This window comes from Schistocerca serialis, chromosome 3, assembly GCF_023864345.2.
Source record: "Schistocerca serialis cubense isolate TAMUIC-IGC-003099 chromosome 3, iqSchSeri2.2, whole genome shotgun sequence".
Taxonomy (NCBI): Eukaryota; Metazoa; Arthropoda; class Insecta; order Orthoptera; family Acrididae; genus Schistocerca; species Schistocerca serialis.
In genome coordinates this window covers 315,305,298-315,317,338 of record NC_064640.1, presented here as the reverse complement: position 1 = coordinate 315,317,338, position 12,041 = coordinate 315,305,298, and the positions used below count along the sequence as shown (strand labels likewise).

Sequence of the window (12,041 nt, the reverse complement as noted above, 5' to 3'; positions counted from 1 at the left end):
GCATGCCTGTATTCGTTGTGGCATACTATCCATAAGTTCATCAAGGCACTGTTGGGCCAGATCGTGCCTCTCCTCAACGGTGATTCGGCATAGGTCCCTCGGAGTGGTTGGTGGGTCACGTCATCCGTAAACAGCCCTTTTCAATCTGTGCCAGGCATGTTCGATAGGGTTCATGTCTGGATAACTTGCTGACCACTTTAGTCAAGCGATTTCGTTATCCTGAAGGAAGTCATTCACAAGATGTGCACGATGGGGGCGCGAATTGTCGTCCAAGAAAACGAGTGCCTCGCCAGCATGCTGCCGATATGGTTGCACTATCGGTCGTAGGATGGCAATCACGTATCGTAGAGCCGTTACGACGCCTTCCACGACTACCAGCGGCGTTCGTCGGCCACACATAATGCCACCTCAAAGTGGCAGAGAACCTCCATCTTCCTGCGCTCACTGGACAATGCATCTAAGGCGTTCAGCCTGACCGGGTTGCCTCCAAACACGCCTCCGACGATTTTCTGGTTGAAGGAATATGCGACACTAATCGGCGAAGAGAACATGATGCCTTTCCTGAGCGGTCCATTCGGCATGTTGTTGGGCCCATCTGTACCGCGCTGCATGGTGTCTTCGTTGCAAAGATGGACCTCACCATGGACGTCGGGAGTGAAGTTGCGCATCATGCAGCCAAATGCGCACAGTTTGAGTCGAACACGACGTCCTGTGGCTGCACGAAAAGCATTATTCAACATGGTGGCGTTGATGTCATGGTTCCCCCGATCCATAATCCGTAGGTAGCGGTCATCCACAGCAATGGTAGCCCTTGGGCAACCTGAGCCAGGCATGTCATCGACAGTTTCTGTCTCTCTGTAGCTCCTTCATATCCTGACACCATCGCTTTGGTTCACTCCGAGACGCCTGGACACTTCCCTTGTCGAGAGCCGATCCTGACACAAAGTAACAATGCGGACGCGGACGGTATTAATCGTCTAGTCATGCTTGAATTACAGACAACACGAGCCGTGTACCTCCTTCCTGGTGGAATGACTGGAACTGATCGGCTGTCGAGCGCCTTCCGTCTAATAGGCGCTGCTCATGCATAGTTGTTTACATCTTTTGGCGTGTTTAGTGACACCTCCGAGCAGTCAAAGGGACTGTGTCTGTGATACAATATCAACATTCAACGTCTATCTTCAGGAGTTCTGGGAACCGGGGTGATGTAAAACTTTTTTAAATGTATGTATCTCGTATAACAAAATGAAGAATGTTGTTTAGAAACAAGTATTGTAAGCAGTTAGAATATATTTTCAGTAATTTTTTATGTCTTATACTTTAAAGTTCATCCTTTTACTCCAACTATCAGCTCCCTGAGCGAAGCCGGTTGCCCCAGCTAATTAGTGATTTCGCAAATTGATTCTACAGGGTGTCCCAGCTATCTCGTCCATCCAAAATATCTTTGGAACAATAACAGCTATTGGAAAACGACTTTCACCGGTATCAATGTAGGGCTGGGGCCCATGAATGTACATATTGGGAAACATTCTAAAACGAAAGCATATGTGTTTTTTATCACAAACTTATGTTTTTTTTAAATGGATCTCCTATATTTTTTCTTCAGCAATCCATAGCATGACAAAGCACATACACAATGGCGTTGATTGCATCCAAATATTCCCATTACATCCCGCGATATTAAGACGCGAAGTTGACGCTTGAAACACCCGACATGCGCTGCTAGCGCACGTCCTGAGGCTCAGGCGCGAACCCCATGCTGCCCGTAATCGCGATGTGATTGACATGCGTAATCACACTTCCATACTTATCAACAGGTCCGAAACGAATAATATGGTCTGCTGCCATCCTGCATTAACGTCGTACATTCCAGCAGGAATTTATCCCATAGGCTACGGGTGATGCGGTTCTGTAACATATCTGTGTACCGCAACGTTACTCACAAAGTTAACTTCGCTTCTCGTTAATCCGTTACTAAAAAGGTAATGCCGTTCAACGTTAAAACTTTACTTTACTGTAGATCTAGCGCAAGTGACAGTTAATCATTCACTCGTAATAGTAAAATTCATGTTGATGGTTTTAGTGAAACGAGCAAGTGGACTAAAATTTTTACCGTTGTTTAGGTAAAAATGTTTTGATTTGGGAAGTTCAGGTAGGACATAGAAGATGAATGCAAACATGTTTAACCAATTAGTTTTATTATCACATAATTATCAATGTTATGTTCATCTAATGCGTTAAATGACAAACTGTTGCAAACAAATGTTTCTTAACATCACTGGGTAAAATGGCCCTTTGTAGAAACTTCCACTGTGATACCAGCACTACATACTAAACATAGCGTTCACATCTCATGCTCAAAGTGATGCCCATTGGCTTGCATATATAGGGTCACTCTGCGGATGAAGGATGCCCTACTTCGTGCTACTGTTTCCTCTTTGATGGCTGTACAAGCATCAATAATGCGTTGCTTCATGCCCTCTGGTGTTGTTGATTCACGTTGGTAAACAGCGTCCTTCACTGCTCCCCAAAGAAAATAATCCAGCGGTGTAAGGTCCGGAGATCGGGCAGGCCACCTAACTGGGCCACCTCGTCCAATTCACCTACCAGGGAACTTACGGTTCAGAAGTCGTCGTGCTCGTAAGGCGTTATGTGCAGGGCATCCGTCATGCTGATACCACATGACCATTCCCTGGTTCAGAGATACGGTGTCTAAGAGAGCAGGAAGATTGTGTCGGATAAATCTGGAGTATTGTCTGCCATTTTGGATGCCATTTATAAAGAAAGGTCCGATAATGGTATCTCCAATAATCGCACACCAAACATTAACTTTCCACGGACGTTGATGCTCTACCTGACGGAGCCATTTTGGATTGTCTGCGGACCAATAAAGCATATTCCTCATATTGACAATTTCTTTGTTGGAGAATGATGCCTCGTCGGTAAAGAGAAAGTCTGCAAAAAAATTTGGATTAGTCAGAAGTTTTTGCTGAGCCCACCGACAAAATGTTACCCTATTGCGGAAGTCATTTCCATGAAGATCCTGGTGTAAATGAACATGGTAAGGATGAAATTTATGACGTTTAAGAATACGCTGTGCACTTCATTTCGACACACCAACTTCACGTTCAATTTGACGTGTGCTGATTTGAGGATTCACAGCTATGGTAGCGAGCACAGCAACTTCAGCACGTTCATCTGTGCGTGTTCTAGGACGATGTCGAGGTCTTGGATTTAAGCTTCCCGTTTCACGTAGACGAGATGTGAGACGACCAAACATCCGGCGCGAAGGCGATGGCTTGTCAGGGAATCGTCTTCTGTACAGTCGTTCTGCCTGAACAGCATTTCGTCCACCTACAACAGGGTACAGTACAGGTATGTAGAGTAGGGTAGAAAACAGACGTACTAACGTAATAATCATAATGTTCGCTAACAGTACTATCAACAAACAAGCAATCTCACAACGTATTTCTCGTCAATGTACATTCTGCATAGATCAGCAGCATTTCTACCATATCTTCATGTGTGTACATTATACTATACCGTATAAGTTCCACAACACAACGTTTATTCACAATGTGTACTACCTCCGTGCCGTCACTAGATTACTCTGATGCACGACTACACTGGCAAGCGGTGTACTGCACGCCAAAGCAACAATAAATGGGATGCTCGGAGGGTGGTGGAGTACAGGCTTTGCATGGGTCGCAAATCATAAACAAGGCGAAGTGGTAACTGTGGCAGTAGTGGGAACTACGTTGGACACTTGACTAGGTAGAGCCAGGCCCTGCGCGACAGGCACAATGGGTCATACAACGCATTAGATAAACCTTATTTTGGGTGTGCAGGATAAATAAGACAACCTGACGGGTGTACACCTATCGGTACTGGTTCATATTGTGTACGTAGATACATAATACGTGCAAGAGGTAAACCATTATGTGCTTATTAGAGTTGATGGCAGCAGACCGTATTATTCGTTTCGGACCTCTTGATAAGTATGGAGGTGTGACTACACATGTCAATCACATCGCGATTACGGGCAGCATGGGGTTCACGCCTGAGCCTCAGGACGTGCGCTAGCAGCGCATGTCGGGTGTTTCAAGCGTCAAATTCGCGTCTTAATATCTCGGGATGTAATGGGAATATTGCGATGCAATCAAAGCCATTGTGTATGTGCTTTGTCATGCTATATATTGCTGAAGAAAAAATATAGGAGATCCATTTAAAAAAAAACCATAAATTTCTGTTAAAAAACACATATGCTTTCGTTTTAGAATGTTTCCAAATATGTACATTCATGGACCCCAGCCCTACATTGATAACGGTGAAAGTCGTTTTCCAATAGCTGTTATTGTTCCAAAGATATTTTGGGTGGACAAGATAGCTGGGACACCCTGTATATCTATAGAATTTCAGAATGCTTTTGACACCGTTTCTCACAAGCGACTACTAATCAAATTGCTTGACTGTGGAGTATCTTCTGAGTTGTGTGACTCTATTCGTGATTTCCAATTAAAAAGATCACAGTTCATAGAAATTGATGAAAATTCGTTTAATAAGACAGAAGTGATATGTGGCGTTCCCCCGGGAAGTGTTACCGGCCCTCTGTTGCCCCTTATCTATATAAACGACTTAGCAGGTAAATTGAGGAGACCTCTTAGGCTGCCTGCAGATAATGCTGTCATTTACCGCCTCGTAAAGTCTACAGAACCTCAAAACCAACTGCTAAATGATTTAGACAAGATATCTGAGTGGTGCGAAAAGTGACAATTGATTCTAAATAATGAAAAGTGAGATGTCATCGGCGTGAGTACTAACAGGACTCCGTTAAATTTAGGTTACACGGTAGTATGAAATTATAAGTCTTCCATGTTCTTATATGTAACCCAACTCACGACTATGCTTCCATAAAATGTTTACCCCTTGTTCTCCTATTCCAGATCTCTCTGGTATGCGTGAGTAAATGAATGTGGGTGTGTTTCATTTTACTTTACGGTGGTTTTGTCTGCTGCAGAGAATCAGCGGTAGTCTTATAGAATGGCCTACCCTTGTAGTTTTAAGGTAGGCAAAAAGAGGTTTGTTCCCCTAGTGTGAAAGTTACCGGGGTTAGGTTGGTGGCGGAAGCCTCATCTCTGGGCTTCGTGGCCACGGGGTTTCGTGGGAGAAGCTTTAGTGTGAGATGGGCTGTCTACTTCTAGCTCTCCGAGGGTCTGAATGCGAATATTAAACCTTTCCTGCCACCCTCTAATTCCGACCGCGATTCTAAATTAAGAAATTCTGTTGTAAATTGTATAGCGTTTCACAAGCAATCGTACATAGTTACCAGGCAACAGCAGCTATATAGATGTCTTATATCATTGTCTTAAGAAATATATAATTTTGTTTCAAGTCTTATCCAGTGTGCCGATGTTACGTCTCTTTTTACCTACGCCATTCACCTTGTAGTTTCCTTGTTAGCCCATACATAGCTTTTCCATGGGCACAGGTCCAATAATTAGTGTTCCTTTTTATTTAAAACAAATTCTTTAGAATAGATCTTGTTTTCAGGAATGTTGCTGCAAGCTGCTCTTATTCACAGCGTTCACGCACTTTTTACTTTAATTTAATATTTGACGTATGTGAACAGTCCCTGGATCATATTAATAATTGCGTTCAATTTTTATGACATTACAACGAATGTTCTTTTATGAGTTTTTTTCTAATGACTAAATTAATTAATTTTCCAACTCAATCGAACCTCTTGTTTATCGTGTGGCTAGAGTTTGTGGCGACCCAGTCTTTTACTGTGATTTTAATGTCAGCTAGTGTCTCCATTTGCGTGTGGCTTTCATAGCCATCAGAATATGGCTCAGGGCTCCACTCACTTCATAAACACCACCTAAGTGCACGTCACTTACAAGCTCAACTAAATACCTAGGTAGTATAGTGGCGAACAACCTAAAGTGGAGCGATCGCATAGACACCGTTGTGGGGAAGGCGAACCAAAGACTGCGTTTCGCTATCAGAACACTTCGAAGATGCAGCGGGTCTACACTACGCTTTTCATCAGTCTTACGCAGTAATGCTGCGTGCTATGGAATCCGCACCGGATATAATTGGTGGAGAACATCGAAAGTGATCGAAAAAGGGTAGATCGTTTTCTATTATCGTGAAATACGGAGGAGAGCATCACAGACGTGAAAAAAGAGGTTGGGTGGCAACAATTACACTGAGGCGACCAAAGCCATAGGATGGCGACATGCACATATACAGCTGACGGTATCATCGCGTATAAAAGGGAAGTGCATTGGCGGAGCTTTTCTCCGGTGATACACGTGAAAAGGTTTCCGACGTGATTATGGCCTTACGCCGGGTATTAACGGAGTCTGAACATGGAATTGTAGTTGCTGCAAGACACATGGGACATTCCATTTCCGAAATATTTAGAGTATTCAATATTCCAAGATCCACAGTGTCAAGAGTGTTCCGAGAAAACCCAATTTCAGGCATTACCTCTCACTACGGACAACGCAGTGGCCGATGGCCTTCACTTAACAGCAGAGAGCAGCGACGTTTGTTTATAGTTGTTAGTGCTATCAGACAAGCAACACTGCGTGAAATAACCGCAGAAATCAATGCGGGGCGAACGACAAACGTATCCGTTAAGACAGTGACGCGAAATTTAGCTTTAATTGGCTATGGCAGCAGACGATAGACGCGAGTGCCTTTTCTAACAGCACGACATCGCCTGCAGCACCTTTCGTGGGCTCGTGGCCTTATCTTTTGGACCCTAGACGACTGGAAAACCGTCTTCTGGTCAGATGAGTCCCAACTTCAGTTGGTAAGAGCTGATGTTATGGTTCGAGTGTAGCCAGATCCCATGGATCCATGCACCTAAGATGTCAACAAGGGACTGTGCACGCTGGTGATGGCTCCATAATGGTGTGGGTTGTTTTTACGTGAAATGAACTGGATCCTCTGGTGAAACTGAACAGGTCATTTATTGAAAATGATTATGTTCGGTTACTTGGAGACTTTTTGCAGCCATTCATGGACTTTACGTTGCCAAACAACCATGGAATTATTGTGAATGACAATGCGTTATGTGACTGGACCACAAATGTTCTCGATTGGTTTGATGAAAATTCTGGACAGTTCGAGCAAATGATTTGGCCACCCACATCGCCTGACGCGAATCCCACCGAACATATATGGAACATAATCGAGAGGCCAGTTGGTGCACAACGTTCTGCACCATCAGAAGGTCCGCAATTAGGATCGGCTGTAGAGGTGACATGGCTCAGTATTTCTGCAAGGACTTCCAACGACTTATTGAGTCCACAACACGTCGAACTGCTGCACTACGTCTGGCGGAAAGAGATCCGACACGATATTAGTAGGCATTCCATGGTTTTCGCCAACTCAGTGTAGAACAAGGCGGTTTTCGTTCCACTGAGATCTTTGGATGAAATTTTAATGCCAGAATTGTCCTCCGAATGTCTAAATACGTTGCCGACGCCAAACTACATAGGGCGAAATGATTATCGTAATGAAATAACAGAAACCAGTGCGCGCCCGGAAACATTGAAGTGCTCGTTTTTCTCGCGAAATGTTCGAGAACGGAAGGGTAGAGAAGTTGTGTGAAGATGTTTCCGTGAACCCTCTGGAGGCACTTAAGTGTAAATTGCAGAGTAGTGATGTAGATGTAGATATAGATAGTTCTAGGGCTGTAGGAACTAGATAACCTTGTGGAGCATTTACCTCTTTAACTTTGACAGTAGTATAACATCTGTAACAGCGTTGGCTGCGTCAACAAACAAGTTGTTAAGCAGTTATTTCCTTATCCACACACCTCTTAATGAATTATTTTAGCACACAATGGCTGACGCAGTGAATGAGACAGCTGTCGCATTGGAGAGGTGCCGAGGCGGTTCGTCTGTGTGTGCAGTGTTACCGTAAGGCGGAACGCGCGCTGCTCCTCGCCCCGGAGCCGCACATACCTGCAGAGGGCTTTGTCTGCGCAGGAAATGAGGACGGCGATGCTGGTGTGGGCAGCGTGGCTGGGTGCGGCGGCGGTGGGGGCGGAGGAGGCGTGCGGCGGCCTCTTCAACAGCTCCGCGCGCGGGGTCATCCACACGCCCAACTTCCCGCGCCCCTTCCCCGTGCCGATCCGCTGCCGCTGGATCATCCTCACAAACTCGCCTTCGCCCAGCATTGTCGTCTATCTCACTCAGGTAATAATCAATGCGTTTATAGTGTTAGCACTCTGACCACAGACGCTTTGATGAATGGTATAACTGTAAATTAATGCGAACTTGTCGTTAAAATTGCTCTGGACGTACATTTTGTTTCTTAATAGATGTTTAGAATTTCCTAACTGGTAACGGCTCTTCGGCACAACACAAAGAGCAGACTCAGCTGCAGAATGAGGAATATTGGGTTTAACGTCTCGTCGACATCGAGGTCATTATAAACGGAGCACAAGCTCGGATTCTGTCAAGGACGGGGAAAGAAATCAGCCGTACCCTTTCAAAGGAACCATTCCGGAGAAATTTAGGGAAATCGTGGGAAACCTAAATCTGGATGGCCGGACGCGGATTTGAACCGTCGTCCTTCAGAATGCGATTCCAGTGTGCTAATCATTGCGCCACCTCGCTCGGTGACTCAGCTGAAGCACCTAATATTGGTGAAAATATGAATATTCCCGCAAAACTTCTACCCTAAAGGAATTCTATGTCTTTCTATGAATGCTTCATCACATCACTGGCTATACACAATAAAATTTTTATTTTGCCTGTTGGTATTACCTCTGAATTTCAAAGTATTTGCTGTAGAATTTCTGTTACTGTACAAGATTTTCCACTCTACTGAAATGACAAGTTTGTTTGATCAAAACATTAGCGCCATTAATCAAACTACGGTATACTTTGCAAAATCAGCTGCAACATGAAACAATCTTTATTTATAAATTATTTCCACTTGTCAGTCACAATGACACAATCAAACGGCTACAGTTTCTGTCGACTACCTTACTGGTACTGAAACTATTTTTTCTAGTCACTTAATGTGATCAGGTGGAGTGGAAGACGGAGAAATGATAAAAAAGAGTTTAGATAGTCTTAGGATTTAGAAGGAACTGATTTTACTTTAGTATTTTTTAAGATTGGTTAATACCATGAGCAACAATTACGAACACAAGCGTTATTACTTTAACGAGCAGTGGTGTAAACTATAGACTTGTTTGGCTTTCGTATATCCAAACAGGAAGCTGACTTTTTTTTCTTTTTTTCTTTACAGTGTGTGATTCGTTCGCGACTACTAAAGACACTGCGCTCTTAACGTGATTTTGTTCTAAAAACAGCTTGAACTGTATTCGCCTCTAAATTGTACTAGGTTCATAAGGATAGGATGTCGAAAAAAATTGTGATTCAGTTCAAGATGCAAGGATTTGTACAGTAAAGAGCATAGATTTGGCTGAAAAACAGTTACCTCGCCGTCTCTACGGCGATGGATAGTCTCTCAGTAATTTTATCCTGTTTCTCCATATTAAATCGTTCCTTTATTAACCGTTCTTCGAAGGCAGTAGCCATCACCATGTGATTATCGTTACACGTGGAAACTTTTCACAGCGGTACTATTAAAAATTTTTCACATCTTTGAAAAGGGTCTGAAGAATGCAAGCAGTAATCTAGAATAGTAGTATACAGTACTTATTTCCATTAAAATAAGTTCTGTTATCTTTCGTAATTGAGGCTATGACTCAGGGTCTGTGATCTCAGTGGTTATAATAAATCAACAAACACCGCCAGGATCACAGTTTCTTTTATTAACAGCTGCCACTTTTGATCTCCATTGCAGATTATCTTAAGATCTGGCACCGCAAGGTGCAGTTTGTCAACGCTAATATGAATATCATTCATCCCACTGTTGACAAAGCGCACCTTTAAGGCCTCAAATCTGATCTACAGTGCAGCTCAAAATCGGTGTCATTAATAAAAGAAATGGTGATCCAGGAGGTATTTGATCATTTACTTTTATCTTTCTTAAAGTCGTATCGGCACTTTCCTTCAAGATTACTCTCGAACAGAATACGTTTCCAGAGACCTCATTAAACTAACTAGACAGATGCAGCCTTTTTTTCGACATAAAACGTTGTCGGTCTCACGTTCTCTCTTTTATAGGGTTTATTCCGTTGTACGGTGTCCTCTGTTTTTCATGATTTGGTAGACCTGTTTTATTTTACTTGGTTGTGAGATGCCCATCACATCACCACATTCGTCAAATAACCTAAGAAGATAAATGAACGTGCTCTGTCTGTCTGTAGCTCTTAGCGCTGATTATCGGTCACTTTCCAGAAAATGTGACAAGTCAGTTCTGAAATTTCATCATGAAAATTTTTCTGGTTGTCTCTGTCCTGTTTCAGCATTAACACTAACTCGATTGCTAGCAGTTACACCAGAAACTTAGTCTCAAAACATAGTGGATATTTCCCTATGCCAGAGACTGTATGCATCCAATGAAAAGCTTACGGGCCTTATTGTCTGGCGGTCATCATCTTCCAGCTAAATCATACTCCAATTAAAGCGCTTCATTCACAGTTTTCATATCCCCCGTAAAGAAGAAGTTCATCACATCTTTCCTTCGCACATAATTTAATTACTTCAATTCGAGCCTTTCTGAATACGAGTCATTTTCCTGCTGTCCGTGATAAAAATAATGCTTTGTACAGTTACTTGAATCACGGAAAGTGAAGAACTATTCTCGCTGTCACGACTTCAATGTACAAAAATCTAATAAATGTGCATTTCACCTCATGCGATCGTATAACGAACAAAATAGTGCGTTGTTCTCACTATTTTCTTTGAATTATAAAAATGGGTGTAGCCCAAAACGAGCTCTGAGTGACTTCAGCGAACCTGTGTTATTGACTGTGGTCACCAGTGGTTGTCAAGCAGATTTAATGAATTAAATACACCCAAAGAAGACTAGGATTAATCCTCGCCGATTCCTTAACGCTTCCTTGAAGCTTCATATGACCCTTCCTATCATTCTCAGGGAATTGCCTCTCTTGGCTGCGTTAGGGATCTGGCGCACAGCTCCCCCACCCACTGCTCTTGTGTTTGGATCTAAATCCAAGTTGTGTGCTATAAAATCTACCACAATACTTCCATCACTTGACGCATGTCTTATTGCTTGGAAGTGTTGCGCCTCATGAGCAAAGAATAGAGCACGCAATTCAGAACTGTTATTGGGTCCGTCACTAAAATAGATCTCGTACTCTGGTCAACCCTGCTTAATGGGAAACGGAAAATGTTTTCTACTCCAATGGTAGTTTCCACATATGAATGCTTATGGTATACAAGCAGTGTCTGACAATAAGGCGCCAAATTGGATGCTCAGTAAGAGTCACTGGATGCTGCACAGCCAAATGGCTGTTCGAGCATCGACACAGAGTACGGTGGTGATTTATTAAACGATTAGTGTATCGCCCCCAAAGTCTTCTGGTTGCTTATGGACACCTCCCGTACTCTTTTGGAATGAGAAGTGCTGCACTGTGATCAAGTTATAGCAGGTGATTCTCTGCGGGTTCAGTTGCAGACCAACTGCAAAGATCCCCAAACATTTCTAACGTCAAGGACCAAATTCTACCTAATTTTTCAAGCACTCAGGAAATCAAGAAGGGGAAGTAGCAAGAATTCCCAAACTATTTAAATCTTTCCACTAACTCGGCTCAAGTATGGAAACCCATAATTAGAATATCCGGAAAACCCAGTGAGACATGTACAACAGCTGTAATGAATGAGCTATGTCGTCAGACAACACCCAGACACATCGCCCAGACAATGCGCAGCATTTCACTATGAAAATAGTTACTGCCATTCTGGATCCAACATCCTGTCAATATCAAGCGATGGTAGAAGTAGGTCAAGTGGATCTCAAGTCAAGTATAACTGAGGCACGCAATTGCCGGCTACTAATGTGGGAGCTGAGAGATATCAAAGAAAATGCTTCTACAAATTTTTTTAGTAAGATATGACAGAGTAGTTAGCTGCCCAACT

The 12,041-nt window shown here is 43.2% G+C and overlaps 1 protein-coding gene across 1 annotated transcript in view; it reads left to right on the top strand.

Moving 5' to 3' along the window:
• LOC126470802 (uncharacterized) overlaps window positions 1-12,041 on the top strand; it is a 473,325-nt gene that overhangs the window by 449,239 nt on the left and 12,045 nt on the right. The window contains exon 3 of the mRNA XM_050098815.1: window positions 8,007-8,216. Within this exon, the coding sequence (XP_049954772.1) occupies window positions 8,010-8,216 (207 nt within the window). The 5' untranslated portion in view covers window positions 8,007-8,009. The remainder of the gene's footprint in view (window positions 1-8,006; window positions 8,217-12,041) is intronic.